At 42.7% G+C, this 23,848-nt stretch overlaps 1 protein-coding gene across 1 annotated transcript in view; it reads left to right on the top strand.

Annotated features, from left to right (window-relative positions):
• LOC126298275 (trimethyllysine dioxygenase, mitochondrial) overlaps positions 1 to 23,848 on the top strand; it is a 499,530-nt gene that overhangs the window by 206,010 nt on the left and 269,672 nt on the right. Inside the window, exon 6 of the mRNA XM_049989574.1 lies at positions 18,625 to 18,800. Within this exon, the coding sequence (XP_049845531.1) occupies positions 18,625 to 18,800 (176 nt within the window). The remainder of the gene's footprint in view (positions 1 to 18,624; positions 18,801 to 23,848) is intronic.

Here is a 23,848-nt window from a genome sequence, read left to right as displayed (position 1 = left end):
AGGAAAGCGTTTCTGAAGAAGAGAAATTTGTTAACATCGAATATAGATTTATGTATCAGGAAGTCGTTTCTGAAAGTATTTGTTTGGAGTGTAGCCATGTATGGAAGTGAAACATGGACGATAACTAGTTTGGACAAGAAGAGAATAGAAGCTTTCGAAATGTGGTGCTACAGAAGAATACTGAAGATAAGGTGGATAGATCACGTAACTAATGAGGAGGTATTGAATAGGATTGGGGAGAAGAGAAGTTTGTGGCACAACTTGACTAGAAGAAGGGATCGGTTGGTAGGACATGTTTTGAGGCATCAAGGGATCACAAATTTAGCATTGGAGGGCAGCGTGGAGGGTAAAAATCGTAGAGGGAGACCGAGAGATGAGTACACTAAGCAAATTCAGAAGGATGTAGGTTGCAGTAGGTACTGGGAGATGAAGCAGCTTGCACAGGATAGAGTAGCATGGAGAGCTGCATCAAACCAGTCTCAGGACTGAAGACAACAACAACAACATATCCGAAACATGGGTGGTCTAGTCTAAATTACCATATCTTGAGGCCGCTGACAATCTACATCTACATCTACATCCATACTCCGCAATTCACCATACGGTCGGTGGCGGAGGGTACCTCGTACCACAACTAGCATCTTCTCTCCCTGTTCCACTTCAAACAGAACGAGGGAAAAATAACTGCCTATATGCCTCTGTACGAGCCCTAACCTCTCTTATCTTATCTTTGTGGTCTTTCCGCGAAATATAAGTTGGCGGCAGTAATATTGTACTGCAGTCAGCCTCAAATACTGGTTCTCTAAATTTCCTCAGTAGCGATTCACGAAAAGAACGCCTCCTTTCCTCCAGAGACTCCCACCCGAGTTCCTGAAGCATTTCCGTAACACTCTCGTGACGATCAAACCTACTAGTAACAAATCTAGCAGCCCGCCTTTGAATTACTTCTATGTCCTCCCTCAATCCGACCTGATAGGGATCCCAAACGCTCTAGCAGTACTCAAGAATAGGTCGTATTAGTGTTTTATAGGCAGTCTTCTTTACAGATGAACCACATCTTCCCACAATTCTACCAATGAACCGCATACGACTATCTGCCTTCCCCACAACTGTCATTACATGCTTGTCCCACTTCATATCGCTCTGCAATGTTACGCCCAAATATTTAATCGACGTCACTGTGTCGAGCGCTGCACTACTAATGGAGTATTCAAAAATTAAGGGATTCTTTTTCCTATTCATCTGCATTAATTTACATTTATCTATATGTAGAGTTAGCTGCCATTCTTTACACCGCTCACAAATCCTGTCCTTGTCATCTTGTATCCTTCTACAGTCACTCAACGACGACACCTTCCCGTACACCACAGAATCATCAGCAAACAGCCGCACATTGCTATTCACCCCATCCAAAAGTTCATTTATGTAGACAGAAAACAACAGCGGACCTATCACACATCCCTGGGGCACTTCACATGATACTCTCACCTCCGATGAACACTCACCATCCAGGACAATGTACTGAGTTCTATTACTTAAGAAGTCTTCGAGCCACTCACATATTTGGGAACCAATCCCATATACTAGTACCTTAGTTCGGAGTCTGCGGTAGGGCACCGAGCCAACGCTTTCCGGAAGTCAAGGAATATGGCATCCGTCTGATACCCTTCATCCATGGTTCGCAAGATATCATGTGAAAAAAGGGCGAGTTGCGTTTCGCAGGAGCGATGCTTTCTGAAGCCGTGCTGATTCATGGACAGCAAATTCTCTGTACCAAGGAAATTCATTATATTCAAACTGAGAATACGTTCGAGAATCCTGCAACAAACCGATGTTATGGATATTGATCTGCAATTTTGAGGATCCGTCCTTCTGCCCTTCTAATATACAGGCGTCACCTGCGCTTTTTTCCAGTCGCTCGAGACTTTACGTTGGGCAAGAGATTCGCGATAAATGCAAGCCATGTAAGGAGCCAATGCAGTAGAGTACTCTCTGTAAAACCGAATTGGAATCCCATCAGGAGCTGGCGATTTATTTATTTTCAACCCGTTCAGCTGCTTCACAACACCAGGGATGCCTATCACTATATCCTCCATATGGGAATCTGTACGACTGTACGAGACTCAAACGGCGGTATGTTTGTACGATTCTCCTGCGTGAAAGATTTCTCAAATGCTAAATTTAAAATTTCAGCTTTCGTTTTGCTGTCTCCCGTTACCAGGCCAGACTGATCAGTGAGTGACTGGATGGAAGCCTTCGACCCGCTTACCGATTTTACGTAAGACCAGAATTTTCTAGGGTTCTCAGCAAGATCTTTTACTAAGGTATGACGGTGGTAGTGGTTGTATGCTTCGCGCATCGCTCATTTTACAGCAGCACGAATCTCTACTAACTTTTGCCTGTCCTCATTCTCCCGATCTTTCTTGTACCGCGAGTGCAACTGTCTTTGCTTCCTGAGCATTCTCCGAATTGCGCTGTTAAACCACGGTGCGTCTTTTCCGTCCGTAACCCACTTTTTCGGCACATACTTGTCCAATGCGTGGTTTACAATGTGTTTACAATTTGCCCATAATTCTTCCTAATTCTTCCACGTCCATCGTACCGGAAGTAAATGAAGTCGATTCCTTTACTAAGTGGGATGCTAACAACTGCTTATCTGCTCTTTCTAATAAGAATACTGTCCTAGCCTTCTTCACCGACTTTTTAATTTCGTAACCATAGTCGTAATGACAACGTCATTATCACTAATCCCTGTCTCAACGCTGACACCGTCGATGAGGTCTGGTCTGTTCGTGACTACCAGATCTAAAATATTTTCATTACGCGTTGGCTGTCGATTTAGCTGCTCAAGACAGTTTTCGGATAATGTGTTCAAAAGTAATTCACACGACGGCTTGTCAGTAGCGCCTGTAATGAATCCATAGACATCCCAGTCTATACTAGGTAGTGTGAAGTCGCCTCCGACTAATATAGCATGATGCGGGTACTTCTGCGATACAGTGTAGACTCCCTTTGAATGATTCTAGAACTGTCACGGTGGAACCTGGTGGCCGGTAATAACACCCAACAATTAATTTTATTTCTCCTAGCCGTGTTAAACGTGTCCAGATAACTTCACAGTCACACTCTACTTCGACCTCAGTAGCACAATATTTTTGTCAACTGCAATGAAGACACCACCTCCTACGGTGTCTAATCTGTCTTTCCGATACACGTTCCAACCCTCACTAAATATTTCAGAACTTCCTATCTCAGGGTTCAGCCAGGTCTCAGTCCCGAGAATAATTTGCGCGCCACACGCTTCCTGGAGGGCAGTAAATTCAGGAACTTTATTCCGAACACTCTGAAAATTTACTTTACGTTTGGGAATTAGAATTCGGCTTTCCATGTTTGGAAAGTGACCTGACCCCTTCAACATTAAAAAGTAATTTCTTGTCCCATAATTATCATTACTGAGGTGTGTATACCAAATGTATTTATTTATCAGTTCCTCTGGAATGCACACCACGCACGAAGTGGTATTTACATTGCGTCTATAAAATAAGATGTCGTCCCTCAGCAGATAATGCTGCCGAATTTCAGTGGCATCTTTATCCTTCGACTTACGTTTGATCCTCAAAATTTCAGTATCCTTATTTTGCTCCTTCGCTGTTTGTTTAAATGTTGAGGTGATATAATTATCAAACGGAACATTTTTCGTATAATAAATTACGAACTGTTCCTCCTCAGTATTTATTCTACTGTTGTTAGCAGCACCTTGTGAAGATTTCGAGAGAGCATCAGCCAATATGTTTGCTGGTCCTGGTACATAGGTTATTGTGAAATCGTATTCCTGCAGGGCTAATGTCCACCAGGCAAGCCTGTCGTGGGTTAATTTAGCAGTTAATTGGAATTCCAAGGCCTTATAATCTGTAAGTACTTTTGTGTTTCTCCCAAAATGAAAATAATGTAATCTTTGAAACCGCCATACAACAGCTAAAGTCTCCAACTATGTGATGGAGTAATTTTTTTCACTCTTAGTTAGGACCCAACTTGCAAACGCAATGGTTTTATGAGTCATTTGACCTGCGTGTTCATACTGTTGAAACACCACCACGCCTAGTCCAGTTTTGGCACTATCGGCTCACATACAGAACTCCTGTGTCAGATCTGGGTGTGTTAATATGAGTGCGTCTAGAAACGTTGTTTTTAATTAGCAGAATTCTTCTATTACTTTCTGGTCCCACACCCATGGCGCGTTTTTGCTGGTAAGAACATGTAAGTGTGGTGTTTCCAAGATGTCAATTCAAATAAATTTTTTGTAAAAATGTATGATTCCTCAATACCCATGAAGTGTTTTCCTGTTGTATGGCGTTTCAAAGTTCCTAATGGCTTCAATTTTGTCTGGATTTGGCCCTGTCCCCGTTCCCGAAATATTGTGGCCCAAAAATTGTACTTGCTTTGCTCCCAATGTGGATTTTGCAATATTCACTGTGACGACATAATCGTGTAGAGTTTGGAGGAATTTATCTAAAACCGCGTTATGCTATTTTCATGATGATTCAGCTATTAATGTGTCATCCACATAGCATGTCAGCTTCTGTTGTAGCTCTTTATTTAATATAATACCTAAACTTGTTATAAATGCTGCCGATAATATATTGAGTCTGAATGGCAACTTTTTAAACTGATAGCATCAGCATATGCTATAAAGGCTGTGCAATTCCTGTATTCTGTCGCTAAATATATTTATTAAAAGCTGGGCCTCAGATCTAGCGATGAAAAAAATCTTTACACCATCAATTTTTTCAATCAATTCTTCCAACTTCTTTTTTTTTTGGCCGATCTGTCTCTGTGACTACTATTGTTTTGCTTTGCCTAGAATCTAACACAAGTTGAATGCTACCGTCTTTTTTGTCTAAAACTTGCAAGGAACTATTTCTATGTTGATGACGTTGGCTCTATAATCCCACCTTTCATGAATTTGTGTAACTCAAGAAATACCTTTCACGTAAAGCAAAGCCGTATAGTGTGTTGTGGGACTATGAAGGAATTGTATTTCACCACAAATTTACACTGGTAATGCTCTATGGCCCCCGGTTTTGGCAGAAATACTTCCACATTACCATGTAGTATCCTTTCTCATTCACCTTTTTCATGGTCAGGGATGTCACTTAACTACTTTAATTTTTTATCTCCTCATGACTGTCATGTATAAGTTTATCTATGGGAACTGGTTTGCCTGTCCAAACATACCGCGGATGTTTTTCTCTGGCCCTTCATCCTCGATTTGCGTATGTAATTGTGTATACTCCTCCAGATTCTCTTCATATTTTAGTTTGTCCTCAAAGAGAAGGGTAAGACTGCCCAAAGTCACCCTTCCTTTCCCCATGTCCAGTATGGTCTGTTGTTGGTTTAGAAAGTCAGCTCCAATAATCTATCAAGTGATAATTTTGGCACGATTAAAAAAGTAATTTTTATTGTCTTCCCCTGATATGTAAATGCAGTTCTCATTTGCTTGGTGACGTCAGTGGAATGACCAAAAATGGGTCTCTTCACTTTCATTTTTCTGGTTTTTAACATTATCAGTTCACTTTCAGCATTATGTCAATAGAACAATCGTTTGGAAAAGGCCATTATTTCACTGCCACTATCAAGCACTGCGCTAACGACAGTATTCCCGATTTTAACTTTGATTATCGGGTGTGCTTCAGGAGGTAAATTCCGTTTGTCTTCTTACATTAGTGCCTCCTCAATTGAATTGTAGATAAGTCAGTTAACTTGTTTATCTTCGGAAGCCAAACTCGCAGTGGACGTACACCGAAGACTTCGTCTCCTTTTACATCAGCTGCATTACCAGTCTTTACTAGTGAAATTTCTCCATAATCACGAGTGTATGCTAGCACTATGGCGTCTTAAACTCCTGAATTACAAACATTTCTTTCTGTTTCCAAATGCACACAGGCTTGTGTTTCAGGTGGTCACGCGTTATCTTCATGAATTTTGCATTCATCAGCCTCTGTGACAAACAATTGCAGCAAACAATTGAACCCACAACCATCTTCAAGTTGTATTACATTTAGTGGTGGGAATTTCTCCCTCACCTTCGGTTGAATCACAATCAATAGTACCCCAACATGCTAACTGTGACTTTCGACCTGTCTGTTCCACTTTTGGTAGTGTTTCCTCGTTTCCTATATCATTAATCAGTCTATTAATCTGTCCACTGGCAACTTCGCAATTTTCAGTGAGTCGTGCGTTATCCTCCCGGTTTCGTCTTCCACCACTAGTAAGTCTTGCCGTTTTCCTGGGTTGGGTGGTATAATTTCGACTTCAGGTTGTGGTTCGTTTCACCTCTGATCACCTCATGTGTTCGGATTCCGTTGCTCTCTTGCAACGCTCATGGCGTTACTTGTGTTAAAATTATTCGGATTACATTGCTGGGAACCTCTTGGTCTATCGCCTTTTCCTTCCAGTTACCGTTTTTGTTATGATTATTACTTCTGTACAAACCATTATTATACCCACTGGCATTTCGTGGAGGGTTACAGTTTACTCCATTTCGATCATTACTCCACTCTTTATTTTGTCTTTCAATACTATCATTGTTCCTGTTGTAACCGTTTCTATTTCTCGGACTGTCACTGTTACTTTCGCGTCGATTTTTACGTTTACGTGGGTCATCCTCACTGAGTATGAAATCTAATTCTCGAAAGATTCCTTTAAAGGCTTGCACGTTATCTCCTCCTCTTCCTACCAATGATTTTCTGTACCGTAATGGGAACATCATGCTACAGAGATGGATCAATGCTCCATCACTTTTTACAAATTATCTACACACTGAGCTTCTTCGCCATGTTCTCTAAGAATTTTACTAGGCGTTTCTCTCCCCAATTTTCGTGTAATGTCATGTGAAGCAGTTCATATTCTGTGCTTCAGTTGACCAGCAACGTGGGAGAAAGAAAGATCTAAACTCATCATATGATTTGGAGGTTAATGCTACTCTTTGCCGTGTTTCAGCAATTACACACTTTATATGAGCACACATAAAGTCTAATTTATGAGGAAAGGGCCAATGTTCTGGTGAACCCACTTGAAACAGATTTATAAATGTTCGGCGATGGAAGTATTTCCACCCTGTTGTAATGTTGCAATTTTCTTAGAGTGAGGGGTTGTTAAATTCCGTCGTGGCACCATACGGTGTTTGGTCTAATGCACCACTCTTCCTTCCTGTCATATCTACATTACTCTCGTCTGTATGTTATACCGCCATCGGTTATTGCAGACGCCTACTGTCATCGAGACGTGTGTTACATCCAAGCAACTGTACGCAGTTACGTGCCTCAAATTGCGCCATACGTACTGGTCTTTCTGTCACGGGTAATACTTCACGACCTTGGTACATACTGTTCAATGCAGGGTCTGTGTCCTGTCTCGCCAGTGGTACTGGACTACTGCAGCGTATGTACTGCCCTGTATAGCGAACTGGTGCTACCTGATTCGACACTTGTGGAGCTGTGTATTGATTTGTTTGACACCTCTCAGTGTTAAGTTCCTTTTGGCGCCTGACATATCGGACTATGGTGCTCTGTAAGTAGCTCCGTTCCTATCTGAAGAATCGTCTGTCCCTGCGCAAGTGGTGGTTTCATGTACTGATTGTTAGTATTCAGTTTCCCTTTGTAGATTCGTGCATGCAGACGTATTCCCACATTCGCGCCTGTTAATTGCTTCTCCATCATTACCACATGCGGGTGATTTTACTGCGTTCTTAATAGCGCTATTGTTCGGACCTACTGTTGACTCTAACGTTACAATAGACTCTGAACACACGCTACCACTGTCACTCCGAGCTTTAATACTCTGCAACAGTTCCGATCTCAGCCGTTGGAACTGTTTTTCGATTATATTTTTAGAATTAGGCTATCAAATCGCTTTGAAGCTGCCTTCGTAACCCTTCTCTGTACTGTTGTCTCCTCGATTACATGTTGCACTTTACAAGTTGTCCTCGTTGCAAATATTTCAACCTGTTGGTTAACTTTTTAGACAGTCTGGTGAGTATCGTCACCGAACGTGTTCATGTCCCTTAGTACCTTATCTACATCCATTCACATTTGTTTGTGACCAGCAATGACCGTTTCAATCATGTGTCGTGATTCTTTCGCGTCCTTTAGAATTTGATCGAATTACTTATTTAGATCTATTCGGGTGTGCTAGATTTCGTGACCGATATCCTTGCGCATTTTTTCTGTTCCTTTTCAAGGTTCCCCATATTCGTTGGTTTCAGGGTTTCCTGCAGCTCCTTTTGCATTTGCACGGTCTGGGTCAAGTATTGAAACGTTGGAAACGTATTATATGGTAAGATAGTGATTTTTCCCTGTAGCCGTTTGATGCAGCCTTTCCCTATTCTGTCTTTCCGGTGCCTATTCATTGAGTTCGGAACAGAGTGCTGGTGCACTAACACCCGTTCTTTCGGGCCTAAATTGTGCCGGTTGGTTCAGTACGACATTTTTCGATTCTATATACTCCAACTAAACACCCTCTGAATCCACGTCTACCCTGCTCAAAACCCCTTCCCCATATTCGTCATCTGCAACCAGGTGCAATTGTCGTGTAACTATGCCTGTCTCTTCACGTGACATTGATGTTAATCATTTTTCCACGTGTTGAGCTCAATCCTATCCAGGTCGTCAACAACCTACTACTGCCCTGATCTACGTCTTTCCGCCGTTTCGGATCTTTCTAACAATCTCTGAGCTTCACGACGTTTGCGCTCACACTTAGCGTTAACATTCTATCATGCGACTTAACTCTCTTCCAAAAGAACATATACAGTCGTCAAGTAATTTCCTACGGTTTCAAATCGAAATTTCAGTGCAAAGCTTTACTTTCAAACTCAGTATTGTTGGAATAGAATCTAACGCAACACAATAACGACGAGACCTCTGCGCCTCTGCGCCTCTGGAGTGACATTTCTTTAATTTTTTTATTTTTTTCCTAACAGGCTAATGCACCTTATGACCTCGGCTAACTCACAGAATATCAAATGAAAATCCTTGGAGAAGATACTAGTGTTCCTAGTAACTAATAATTAAATGTGTCGGGATATTTTCACCTCTTTATTTTTCAGCAAGATATTGTCCCTAAACTGTTAATGATCAGAATAACAACCATTTAAGCATCCTGGCAGGGTAGCCATTATCTAGTGTGCATAGTGCTCTTGTTTTTGTGTAATCTACATCACCACTTAGCATTCAATACGTGCTCTGTAAAGAAAAACATTAAGCCTGTAAACCCAGACCCTGTCAAGTAGGGAGATCCCAAACGCACCAACTGTTAGACATGAAAAGAACAGCTGTTGTTGGTGAACCTAAAAGACGTTAATGCGGAAGGGGGACCTCTGTTTCAGAACAAAGTCTATTCCCTGTACACAGAAATGTTTTATTACATAAATTACCGTACACAATAGGTTCAGGATGCGAAAATGGTAATTTTAGAAAAATCCTATACAGTATAGGAATATCCTTTGTCAAAAATATAGGTCAAGAAAAGTATATCTAGAGTTATTTGCAGCGCATGTGGGTACAAGACTTTCACACCACTTTTGTCAAGCTACGAAGTACTATCTCAGAGACGCTGAGTGGCCAAAATCATGAAACAGCACATCTTTATGTCAATGCTACCATTGTCCTAAATGAGACAATATCACAGATCTATTCTCATGAGGTCTACCTGTGTTCATCTTTCTCATGATAACATTGAGCTCCATGGTTCAGAGATCCACATGATCTCAACCTCAGAACACAGTACTATTAGAAATCCGCTTGAAACGTTAGATGTCCTATGTACAGCGTAAGTAGAACAATATATGTAAGGGGGCCTTAAAAATCAGTTAAAAATACAGTGACAGGCTGAATACTAGGTCGCTGTTTGTTTATAGGATGATGACTGGAGTTTAACGTATCGTCTACATGACTACCATTAAAGGCAAAACGCTAGCTGACACTGACAAGGGTATAATTATGTAGTGACTTTATTGAAGGAGCCACATTGACATTGCCGTCAAATTCGTCTCATCTGAACACATCTGGATGCCTGCATTTTCCTGTATTCGTCAGAATGATTTAGGAATCTTGTGGAAACGTGTAAGCTCATTAAAAGCACACCCCATTACCCTGCTAGCAGTATGCTTATAGAGGTTTGTTTGTTGTGTTTATGAAGTAAACATGACAATAAAACTCGAGCAAAATCAGACACACACTGTTAGGATCGCGTCAGGAACGTGTAGTCCATACGGAAGTGTTAATGGTAGGGCGGGCTTGATGAAAAATTTATTGATTAGTGTACAAATTTCATTGATTTCGATAGAATATTAGTTGATTTCAGCATAAAATTGACACAAAAATTCAATGGTTTGCTGTATGCACTGTACTTTGCAAGCAAATAGAAATATCACTCCCCACAGATTGATTATGGTCATGAAAATCTTCCACAGATCAGGAGCGCTGATATGCTGCCCCGCAGCACTACAGATGGTGTCCTTAGCCAGGAGAAATGGTTGATTGGTTGGCTGATTTGGGGGAGGGGACCGAAGAGCTAGGTCATCGCTCCCATCGGATTAGGGAAGGCTGAGGAGGAAGTCGGCCGTGGCCTTTCAAGGGAATCATCCCGGCATTTCGGAAAATCACGGAAAACCAAAATCAGGATGCCCGGTCGTGGATTTTAACCGTCGTCCTGTTGAATGCGAGCCCAGTGGGCTAACCACTGCGCCACCTAGCTCGGTCAGGAGATATGCCGTCAGACACTGGCCAGAGGCTACGGGTCTTAGGGAGGAATTCTGGGCAGCAAAGAAGACATGTGAGAGCTGTCTCATCCACATTACTTGCATTCAGTGTCAGCTGCGAGTCCACATTCATCAATCCTTTGCTGGTCTGCCTAGAATTCACCACAGTCTTTTGGCGTTCCTACAACATCACCTGCAAACAGCATCATGGAGCTTCCGACGTTATCCACCATATTACACACTACTGGCCATTGAAATTTGCTACACCACGAAGATGACGTGCGACAGACGAGAAATTTAACCGACGGGAAGAAGATGCTGTGATATGCAAATGATTAGCTTTTCAGAGCATTCACACAAGGTTGGCGCCGGTGCCGACACTAACAACGTGCTGACATGAGGAAAGTTTCCAACCGATTTCTCATAAACAAACGGCAGTTGACCAGCGTTGCCTGGTGAAACGTTGTTGCGATGCCTCGTGTAAGGAGGAGAAATGCGTACGATCACGCTTCCAACTTTAATAAAAGTCGGATTGTAGCCTATCGCGATTGCGGTTTATCGTATTGCGACATTGCTGCTCACGTTGGTCGAGATCCAATGACTGTTAGCAGAATATGGAATCGGTGGGTTCAGGAGTGTAATACGGAACGCCGTGCTGGATCCCAACGGCCTCGTATCACTAGCAGTCGAAATGACAGGCATTTTATCCGCATGGCTGTAACGGATCTTGCGGCCACGTATCGATCCCTGAGTCAACAGATGCGGACGTTTGGAAGACAACGACCATCTGCACGAACAGTTCGACGACGTTATAGCAGCATGGATTATCAGCTCGGAGATCATGGCTGCGGTTACCCTTGACGCTGCATCACAAACAGGAGCGCCTGCGATGGTGTACTCAACGACGAATCTGGGTGCATGAGTGGCAGAAAGTAATTTTGTCGGATGAATCCAGGTTCTGTTTACAGCATCATGATGGTCGCATCCGTGTTTGGCGACATCGCGGTGAACGCACTTTATAAGCGTGTATTCGTCATACCCATACTGGCGTATCACCCGGCGTGATGGTATGGGGTGCAATTGGTTACACATCTCGGTCACCTCTTGTTCGCATTGACGGCACTTTGAAAAGTGGACTTTACATTTCAGATGTGTTACGACCCGTGGCTCTACCCTTCATTCGATCCCTGCGAAACCCCACATTTCAGCAGGATAATGCACGACCGCATGTTGCAGGTCCTGTACGGGCCTTTCTGGATATAGAAAATGTTGGACTGCTGCCCTGACCAGCACATTCTTCAGATCTCTCACCAATTGAAAATGTCTGGTCAATGGTGGACGAGCAACTGGCTCGTCACAATGCGCCAGTCACTACTCTTGATGAACTGTGGTATCGTGTTGAAGCTGCATGGGCAGCTGTACCTGTACACGCCATCCAAGCTCTGTTTGCCTCAATGCCCAGGCGTATCAAGGCCGTTATTACGGCCAGAGGTGGTTGTTCTGGGTACTGATTTCTCAGGATCTATGCACCCAAATTACGTGAAAATGTAACCATATGTCAGTTCTAGTATTATATTTTTGTCCAATGAATACCCGTTTATCATCTGAATTTTTTCTTGGTGTAGCAATTTTGGTGGGTAGTAGTGTACATAAACAAGGTGTGTATCCTATGGGTCGTCAGGCACATTTTCTCTCCTGTTTCGACAGATATTTGCAATTTGGTGTTTGCAGTGAGTAGCTGGATTCAGTCCAAACAGAAACATGTAGTCTTTCATTCGACGCCCAGTGCTGACAGGAAGCGTCAGTTTATTTCTCGTTACGAGCAAAACTAATTTTAAAGCGGAAGTTTACCTGCTTATTCGATTGAGCGTTCCCAAATTAGTCTAGTGCGATACTGATTTTATCGATCAGTACTATCCGTGACAGCAAAACACAGTAGTTCTGCAGCGACAGAACTGCCCTGGCCCCGCTGACTGCTCCCACCATGCAGCAGCGCTGCCCAGTAACTGCTGCTGCAGTACCGGCTTTTCTTCGTGTTTTACTGTCCCTGCTAATGCATACCGATAAAACAAATATCGGACTAGACTAATTCGTGAGCGCTCAAACGAATGGACACGTAAAATTCCGTTTTAAAAATCGTTTTGCCTGTAATTGGCAACAAAGCGGCACTTTTTGTCAGCGCTGGGCGTCGCATGAAAAGCTTGACGACAAGTCTTTGTTTGGGCTGGCTCGAGCTACACTCTGAAAAACAAAAATTGCAAATATCTGCTGAAATACAAGAGAAAATACGCCTAACAACTCCTAGGAGAAACACCCTCTATATTTGTAACAATAACGGTTCTGTCACGCTTTCCAGGGACATGCCAGAAATTACCTTTACGTATGTCGATTTTGTTCCTTTAAGGGCGACGTACTGCGTTCTGTCTGCAAGGAAGCCTTGAATCAAGTCAGAAATCTGATGAACAGATTATGCGTAATCTCCGTACACAGCTCTGCACTACTAAATGGGAAATTGATTCTTAGTCTACCTGTGCAACAGTTGTCCCGCTCTTCTGGGGAAGGCCACTTCCATCACCTCGAGCACTGATCGTTCTTCATTTTGTACACAGACTATACACTATGTAGCATTTACTGTCTAGTTCTCTTTTGCGAATAGAAAAATATCTTCTTCATGTTCACGATAACATATGGAAGTTACTGTCACTTTATTGAATACTTAATTCCACTTAGTAAGAGAGCGTGTATGCGAAATAAGCTCCTTTAAACAATGGTTTAGAAGTATTTAATTTGTGAGTGTGATGTTTTCAATAATCCGTGTAGTACTGGTGGGGATGTGATACGTGAATTGGTATAGGTAAATTATTTGAGAAAAGAAGGGAAAGTTCTATGTTTCAGGAACGAACAACACAGTACTGTCCATGCATCTTGCAGAAAGTAATTCACCAGAGGCAACTCAGTTAAAAGATGCTTTAGAAAATGTATTGGTATTTAGAAATACAGCCTTCAACATAAAATGGGGTCCAAAACTTATGTTCAACTGAAGCGAAATTTAATTCTAAAACTGTGTTTTATGTGAATGTTGTTCACAATGAATTTCTTGATGATAGAAGGAAAAAAAACGCAACAAATTCGGCGAAAGGTTTACAATTTACGCTTCTTCAGTTGCGATAATATAAAGTTTAGATAGGAGATGAGGCACTGGCGGAAGTAAAGCTTTGAGGGCGGGTCGTGATTCGTGCTTGCGTAGCTCAGTCCGCAGAACAATTGCCTAGGAATGGCAAAGGTCACAGGCCCGAGGCCCGGTCCGACACACAGTTTTAATCTGAATTTTTAAATCGGCGCACACTACGCTGCAGATGGAAAATGAATTCCAGAATACAATTACAGTTCGTGGATAGGAAAGGAAGGATGAATGGGCAGACACCATTCGAGGACGTACCTCCTCTGTTGGGGATTTTTACGTTGTAGAGGCAAGGTATCAAGAGGATTGATTTAAAAAAGATCTTTATAGACTCAGCACCTACATATAGAAAAAGAGGGTTCCCTGAAGGTGAAGGAATTTCTGTATCAATGGAGGAGATGTTCGGTTACACACAGGGACACAACTACTGCCAGTTCACCTCAGATGAGTTGTTGCAGTAAGTTTCCTTCACATGAAGGCAGTCAAGGCCAGACTAAGGAAAAGTATGTGGAAAACATTGCTTTGAGCACAATTCGCACCAGAAAAACCTTTGTGTTGTTTGGTAGTTCAGGTGAAAAATTTTTGGAAGGTGTTTGATATTCTTCAAAGTGCAGATACGAACAAGCAGAATGGGAAATAGTCGTAAAAGCAGCTACGACAATGAGCTTATAAAATAATGAGTCAATTGTGTATGACAATTCTGTTTTTCCACCTTATGAGAAATTCTGCACTGGGGCTGAGCATTTTGCCGAAAAAGAGGCAACATAGAAAATTGAAAAGAGATTGATGTCTTTATCTAATGCCCCCGTTGCTGCCATTCTCCCTCTATCATTCGCATCACCTAATACTACATGCTGCTGTTCTTTTCATCCACAGGAAGTTTAGATAAAAAAAAAATCGATCAATCTGCTTGCTGGCTTGGGATTCAATGCAATATATTACATGGCTCAACAGCGAGAGCTATCAACTGTGTACGACACTGAAGAGCCTGCTCCAAGTGAAACGCTCTGTCAATGTGTATATAACAATATTGGATTCAGTGTTTCCGCTACCGATGGCTGGAATACTTTTCACAACATATGAGGGTATACAAAGCACCACACAAATCTCAGCTTTCCCTCCATCTCAAGAGGTCCAGTGACTTAAGTTGGTCCCTCAGCAACAGAAGTAGGCCACCTTCGTGATAGGGAACTTAAGATATTTGGACATAGGACAAGTTGTATTCCATCTGTCATATTGAAACTTCCTTTCAAGATACACTGTGGTGTGTTATATGGGAATGCAGGCTTTCTTGGGGAATTTCAATGATGAAGCCTTCTCGGGATATAAGCAGAGTCTAGGCGGCGTTCTGTGACAACGTTTCGTCTAGTTTCCTACTCTTCATCTTCAGGCGAAGTGTTGGGTTCAAGTCCAGTTTGTATCTTTATGCAACGCCTGGACCAATCTTGCATCTCCAGAAAGGGTGTCACGGACAGTGGTGGTGGTGGTGGTGGTGGTGGTGGTGGTGGTGGAGGAGGAGGAATCCTGAATGGTGGTGTGGGGGACTTCCTACTTGTTGAGGGGGGGGGGGGGGGGTCCTGGCGTCGCGTCCTTGTGCTGCCTGTTTATTTGATCCTCGGCCAAACGGACAAATCTGCAGTGGCACAGTACAGCCTCAACAAAGGTCATATTTTTGATTTTGAACAGACAGAGGTATTGTGCCCGACGAACAGGTTCTGGGACTCGCTCATCAAAGAGGTACTAGTGATTTTGTCAACAGGGATGGTTTCAAGCTGAGCTCTGTATAGGTTGCAGCGCTAGCAAGAATAGTTCAAGAGCGCTCTGATATGAAAGTGGTGAAGGCAGCGGATGGAGTAGACAGGCAGCACCAGGTCCTTCCAACGCGCTGGAAGTTCCCCACCACTACTGTTCTCAACTGCTCAACCCCCCTCCCCCTACCCCCGCACCAACCATCGTCCGTGACACCTCTTTAAGAGGCGTGCGGTTGGCCCAGCCGTTGTAGACGAGGCAGAGGAGCCTACAGTCCAGCGTCTATAAATATACCATCCATACTTGAACTCGACACTTTGCCAGAAGATGACGAGTAGGAAACCTGTCGAAACGTCACAGAACGACAGCTTGACTTGGTTGATACCCTGAGAAAACTTCGTCACTGTGGTGTGTGTTAAGTGGCTCCATTCAGTCCATGCTAGGAATTCCGGCAAATTCCTGTAAGGGATTTATGCAGCCTGCCAATAATACAATTAATGGTGAAAGAATGGAAATAAATTTCCTGCAGTTCATTATAATACATTGTACATGTGTTTGCAATACGCTGCCAAGGGTAGCCAGCAGGAAGGTGTAACAATTTGTTCCATTACTTCTGATAACCGTTGTACATAAAGGCTTGTGAAGTCCAGTTTGGGATAATTACCATGAAATTGGAAAGCATTTAATACACTCATGTGCTTCATGGGGTGCATTGGTCATACGATGGAAAGGTCTGTGATGAAAGAAGTGTTAAGCCTAGGTTATGCTGCAAATTCAGTTTACAAGGTGCCACTGGATATATTTTTAGCAGAGATGTTCTAGGACACGTATTTCTTGTTAAGCTGTTGTGCAGGATAATTGACAATTATTTTCTGTCTACTAGTGCAGAACAGAGTGCGGAGATTTATGTAGGTTCTGTTCATATCTTAGTATTATTAATAATTAATATCAGTGTTCCATGTAATGTCAACACATTTTGAGAAGAATGCGTTCCCCGGCATGCCGGGACAGTGCAACATCACTGATTTACAAGGCGCAGTGAGAAAAGACCAACAAAACAGCGTTCAGTTGCTTTCTGTGACGTAGCAGGGTAGAGAGAGTATGACTCCGTCTCTAGCTCTTCAGTAAGCTGACGTTCAAAGGAGAGAAGTGCTCGACCACTTTCGAATTACCTAGTTTGCCTCAAGACACACCCTCCAGCACTCCCTTACCACCTGACACATCCCTAGGACACAGTTTATTATTTATTGCGGCTCTACTACCCCTAGATGTGGTTCAGACATCTAATATTTGGTGTTAACCCACTTTATTTAACAATAAACATAATTTTATGCCATTAAAGCAGCATTAATTTGGTACTGGGACTCAGTTTTGGTAGACACCGCGATTTTTGAGTCATTCAAGAACAACACTCAAAAAATGCCTTTTGTACTTTCCCTACACCCACACTTTCACGCCACCGGTCAGGATTTTTAGTATGTTGTTCATGGCACTCCATCCTATCATTGCACCGAAATTTGCGACAGCACGAGCTATTTTTTCCTCTTTTTTCCTTCGTTGACTGGGCTATGAGACGTAAGGGGGCAGTTCCCACTTTTGCATTCCAGCCAGATAGGAGCGAACTCGGAACTGTCCACCACTCATCCTCGATTTAAGACAGACTGGTAGGGTATTGTTTATCGTAAGATGCAGTGACGTACGATTTGTTCCAGCCTTGGCGTGAAATACTGATATTTTTCACACCTATCTCTAGGAAGTAGTCCTTAACACGAATCGCAAACGGCTTTTTTGCTATCAGGCAGTTTTCAAAACGTTGCTCCTTGGGTGGACGAGCTATGGTACGGAGTACAGATGATTGCGGTAGTGAATACATTTTATACTTTTGCTGCACCATGAGAAGTTACTTACTTCAATAGGACTGCATCAATTACCATTCTCGAAAGAGAGATTTCATAGCTACTAATTTCACATGCTGTTGTGAATTTCTGCAGATAAGTGGTGTCGTAGCCCTTCTAAAAGTCAAAAAAGATATGTATTTGGTGGGCCTACACAGGAAAGGAAAGTCTTTAATCTAGCCGCCTCCATCAGAGTTTCGATAGGATTGGGCCAGTTGCCAGTCTGGAAAGACACGTTTCATAGCTACTGAAGTTTTGAATTCGTCACATAGATCATATATGATAATATGATACTGAATGACTTCTTCCTTAAAGGATTCCTGAACTTGACACGGGCTACGCATACTCTCTTAATTGACACACTGACTGTTTTTTAATCGAGTTATATATATATATATATATATATATATATATATATATATATATATATATATATATATATGCTTGTGTCTGTATATGTGCGGATGCGGATGGATGTGTGTGGGTGTGTGTGTGTGTGTGTGTGTGTGTACCTGTCCCTTTTTCCACCTAAGGTAAGTCTTTCTGCTCCCGGGATTGGAATGACTCCTTACCCTCTCCCTTAAAACCTGCATCCTTTCGTCCTTCCCTCTTTCCTGATGAAGCAACCGTGTGTGTTTGTTGTAGTCTCTATCAACGCACCAACGCTTTCGTTTGGTAAGTTACATCATCTTTATATATATAATTCGAGTCACAGAAATATTATTAATAGTTTCGACTTCTTAGCAAGTTATTATAAGATGATGTATGTGCCAATAAATCAAAATAAATTCCTGAGATTAAAGTAAAGATTCAAGATGTAATTGCTAAAGTAGTAGTGTAGTTGTTTAAAATTTTACTGGAGGAGCGAGAATGTACCAATAGAGTTGAGTGTGCCAACATTTGAGTAATATCGTTGTTCTCAGTTAATCACAAACTAAGCACAATGCCATGAAGTATGTATAAAATATTCTTGGTTTTTCGAATTTTGGGAAATTGTGTCGTTTTTGTATAATCAATATTAACTAGCAAACGTTTGACAGGTACCGGCAACGGTGGATGCAACAGAGAAAATCGTGACGCGAATTTCGCATGTTCAGCGAACTATGTTTGGAGATATGTGGGTGCTTGATGACCGGATGGTCCACAGTGATACAGCCTACACAAAGCAGTCACTGTGTGCTCATACCGATAATACCTACTTTACAGAACCAGCTGGGTAAGTAGCATATCCTTACTGAGTCGGTTGTATAACAAGCATTCACACCTTAAGAATTTGGTGGTTATTTCCGTTAGTTTGTTTAGCATGTGAAACGTTTTCATGTAGACTAAAGTAGCACATTACTTGGTAGTAACATTAATAATAATCTTTGGACATCAAAATTGTCATTAAAAAGTTCCACGTGTGTGATTAATATTTATACATGTTACTCATTAATACACGGAGTGGCCGTGCGGTTCTAGGCGCTACAGTCTGGAGCCGAGCGACCGCTACGATCGCAGGTTCGAATTCTGCCTCGGGCATGGATGTGTGTGATGTCCTTAGGTTAGTTAGACTTAATTAGTTCTAAGTTCTAGGCGACTGATGACCTCAGAATTTAAGGCGCATAGTGCTCAGAGCCAATGCACAAGCAAGGAAATAATGTGATCGTGTGGGGCGACGGGTGGATAAATCGTCGCCGTACTTACAAGAGCCTGAAAAATATTTTAGTGGTCAGCCAGAAAGCGATGGCTATCATACTGACCATAATTTCCAGTCTGCAAGTCGACATTATTTTTGTGCTCTCTGAAAGAAAATGTTCCTACTTGCTGTTTATTCAGCGGAATCAGGAAGCATAATTATAAATTAAAAAGTATTGAGTTCTAGCTGAGTGATTTGTTCATTAAAAGTTAACATTTACAAACTTAATAACATTCCTGATAATAATAAAAATAAAATAATAATAATAATAATAATAATAAACCCCGTGGAGGCCCGGGAAAAGAATAGGCCTTCGGTATGTTCTGCCAGTCATAAAAGGCGACGAAAAGAACAAACCACTAATGGGGCTAACCTCCCTTTTAGTGTGATTAGTTGGTTCAAGACAGAACTAAGGAAGCCTCGGACAAGCTTTGTCATAGTCGGGGACGACGCTTGAACCCTATGCCCGTCCATAATGGTAACGACACTGCTAGCCACACGGAAAATTATTTAATCCAAATAGAGGTGTTTTGCAGGATATGCTTTCTGCAACCACTCTAGAAGGAAAACAAAGACATGATGAGATGGTCAGATGAAGTTAACCGACGTCTCATGTTCTGTTATTACCAAGCAACAAACTTAGGAACCAACACAACTGGATACAGATCACAAGTATACACAAAATTTATTACCAGATATTCAGAATTAAAATTTTTAACAGAACAACGACTATCTGATCAGATCCGTGTAATAATCAAAAATAACAGGATACCCCAGTCAGAATTAGAAAACATCAAACAACAAGTACAACAAATACTGGAACAAAATAATGCGCTATCAGAAGAAGAATAAGAATAAGAAAATACAGTAATGGATTCAAACATCCCAGAGCAAACAAACAAACAACAACACGCATCAATTAAACAATCAGAGGAAAACGAAATCTTAAGACAGCCACCAGAACAAGCACAAATAGAACACGAAGTGACACACATGTTAGATATAGAAGAAAAATTTCAGCTGACATATATAGAATACAAAGATACAAATACAGACATTAGACCATTCTTGCATAGACCACCAAATAGCCCACAAGTCGAAACAACAATAACAACTATCAACACAATCATACACAACAAAATAGGAGCACTCACTACACTAAATATACACACTAGGCAGAGGTCAGAACCAACCAACACACAGAAGAAACCCACAAAACCAGCATGGCAACACAGGCTACAGATCAGAATAGAAAAACTGAGAAAAGACATTGGACAGCTAACACAATTTATAAGACATCAAATGTCAGAAAAAAACGAAAAAGGTTAGGTAAAATCTCACAACAGAAAGCGATAGAGCAATTAGATAAAAAGAAGCAGAAATTACAAGCATTGGCCAAACGACTTAGAAGATACAAAAAAAGTGAAAATAGAAGGAAACAAAACCAAACATTCAACACAAACCAAAAGAAATTTGATCACACAGTAGATAACACACACATTAAAATAGACAACCCACCAAACATAACAGACATGGAACACTTCTGGAGCAACATATGGTTAAACCCGGTACAACATAACAGGCATGCACGGTGGATACAAGCAGAAACAGACACATACAAGATGATACCACAAATGCCTGAAGTGATAATTTTGCAACATGAAGTCACCTGAGCAATTAATTCTACACACAATTGGAAAGCCCCTGGAAAAGATAAAATAGCAAATTTCTGGCGAAAGAAATTCACCAACACATTCACATCTAACTAAATTATTTAACAGTTACATTGCAGACCCATACACATTCCCTGATACTCTTACACGTGGAATAACATATCTGAAACCTAAAGATCAAGCAGACACAGCAAACCCAGCAAAATATCGCCCCATAACATGCCTACCAACAATATACAAAATATTAACTTCAGTCATTACACAGAAATAAATGACATACAACACAGAACAAAGTTAGAAATGAAGAACAAAAAGCTACTGCAAAGGAGCACGAGGATGTAAAGAGCAACTGATAATAGATGCAGAGGTTCAGTTCAGGGGCGACCTCTGTGGTAAGTTCCAAGTAAAATGGTCTATTGCCCTGACTTCTAAGCATCAAAGTTAATTTCTCCCCACAAAAGTGGAAAATAATCTCACCACTTGCCACGCAGTTTTGTCAATTATCCGGGCGCCACACGAAGAGTTACTGCAGTGAATTCTAAGCGATCCAGAGAGGTGTGCTGCCCTCGCGAGATCACTTCCTACTTTTACCGAAACACTTTTGGTAGCTGCTTGGCTGTGACGTCATTCGAGGCACAGCGTATGGGGGCGTTTGACTGACGTGGACAGATTGATAGCTGGGTGCGAAGTGTCTCTCTACTACCTCTCTGGCGCAGCCGACAGCCGAACCGAACAACCTAGGCACAAGTAGCAGCATCTAAATGCGAAATTGTTAAGGCTTTCGTGGCCACTTTTGACAATCTGCCTATTGGGTTCTGTCTCGGGTTCTTCGGCCGACGTTCATCTAATGTTTTTACTGACGTTTCGCCAGCATGTGTGGCTGGCACTGTTAAACCTTCACCCCATTGCCGGTGGTGAACTAGAGCCGAGCTCGCGGCCACAGACATAAGGTAAACGGGTTCTGGTTCCCCGTACTGCAGCGACGATCGTCGCATGTAGCAAGAGGAGAACCGCACCGGAAATGACCGCGGCGACGCCCTAGGACGTTGGCGCGCCAGGTACATAGTGTCTGCGGCCGCGAGCTCGGCTCCACGCCACACGACCGTTCAAATCCTTACCAAGGTGCACTCGTCACCCAGCTCATGAGCGCCGAACCCGGGCAATACTGGGATGTCATACACACTGCCATCACAACACTCTTTCACACTCTTACATGAATAACATACCACACCCGGCCCGTAACGCAAACCTACACACACTATCACAGATCCTGTTCTGAAATGCAGACTGGATCCACAACAAAAGTGCAGAAATTGCCGCGTTCATGGAGCGCAAGGGAATCCTTGTCGCGCAAACAATTAAACTTTCCTGGCTACTGCGTCTATCGTACCGACCGACCGGGCGACGCCGTGGCAGGTGGAACTGCAATCATTGTACACAAAGACATTGAGCACACAAACATAGAGCTCCCTGAACTGGAAAAAATCGAGGCTACTGCCGTCAGAGTCAAGTTCAAGGGAGCCTACACCACACTGATATCGTTATACAACAGTCCTGCAGGCATCTCAACACGCGATACCAGCACACTACCTAACATCTCACCCGGAGTAATAGTCGCTGGAGATCTGAACCCAAAACATCCAAAATGGAATTCACGCATACGAAATCACAACGGCAAAAAACTGTATGAACATTCACTAGGCAGAAACTACATTATACTAGCGCCGACTGAACCGACGCACATTCCCTATCAGAGGGGACACAGGCCACACGTGTTAAGACATGGCCCTCATCAATGGCATTACATCGACACTCAACGTTGCCTTTGGAAACGATCTGCCCTCAAACTACGAACCTGTAATACTATACATCGAGGAAACACTGCAGCACATGGAACAACGCAGGATGTTGGTCTACGGGCGTGCGAATTGCACATTGTTCAAGGAAACGCTCGATAGCCACATCCCACCCATACACGAAGTTAACGAAACAGCACAAATTGACGAGGCAGTAGAAACCCTCACTAACGCCGTCCAGAACGCAATGGCGGGCACCATACCTGATCGCACCTCACAACAACACAGTGCGACCCTGCCCCAAGAAATCCTGGGCCTAATCTCAATGAGGAATCGCTTCAGGAGACAATGGCAGCGCACCAGGCGTCAGTACTTCAAACGGCACATCAACAGGCTACAGGGCATCATACACGAAAAAATACAAAACACACAGAACACAACAGTGGAACCAAAAACTCGAAGGGCTGGACACCGCGCGACCTGGCGTGTGGCAACTATCCGACACTTCACCAGGGAGAAAATGTACACCCCAACGCTTCAAGGGCCTGACGGACCTGCATACTCAGCGGAAGAGAAAGCAGAACTAAAGGCCCGCACACTCGCTGCGTCATTGACACCGAACCTGGTACCATCAGATCCAGTGTTCACACTTGCTACTGACCAGGAGGTTACACGCATCCCAACCATCGCGCGACGACATTCGACATGCTAGCACAGCCGAAGTCTCCTGGGCTATAATGCATTACGCTGCTAGGAAAGTCATGATGGCATTCAAAACCGTGTCCTCCAGTTCACGGATAAAGCCACTGAATACCTAACACACATAACGAATGCCATACTAAAACACCAGCATTTCCCCACCTTTTGGGAAACGACCAAGATCCTGATGTTCGCCGTCCGCGGTGGCCGTGCGGTTCTGGCGCTGCAGTCCGGAACCGCGGGGCTGCTATGGTCGCTGGTTCGAATCCTGCCTCGGGCACGGGTGTGTGTGATGTCCTTGTGTTAGTTAGGTTTAAGTAGTTCTAAGTTCTAGGGGACTTATGACCTAAGATGTTGAGTCCCATAGTGCTCAGAGCCATTTGAACCATTTTTGAACCTGATGTTCAGGAAGTCGCGG

Source organism: Schistocerca gregaria, chromosome X (assembly GCF_023897955.1).
Source record: "Schistocerca gregaria isolate iqSchGreg1 chromosome X, iqSchGreg1.2, whole genome shotgun sequence".
NCBI lineage: Eukaryota > Metazoa > Arthropoda > Insecta > Orthoptera > Acrididae > Schistocerca > Schistocerca gregaria.
Note: the sequence above shows the minus strand (reverse complement) of the source record. Positions and strands in the feature narration are given on the sequence as shown.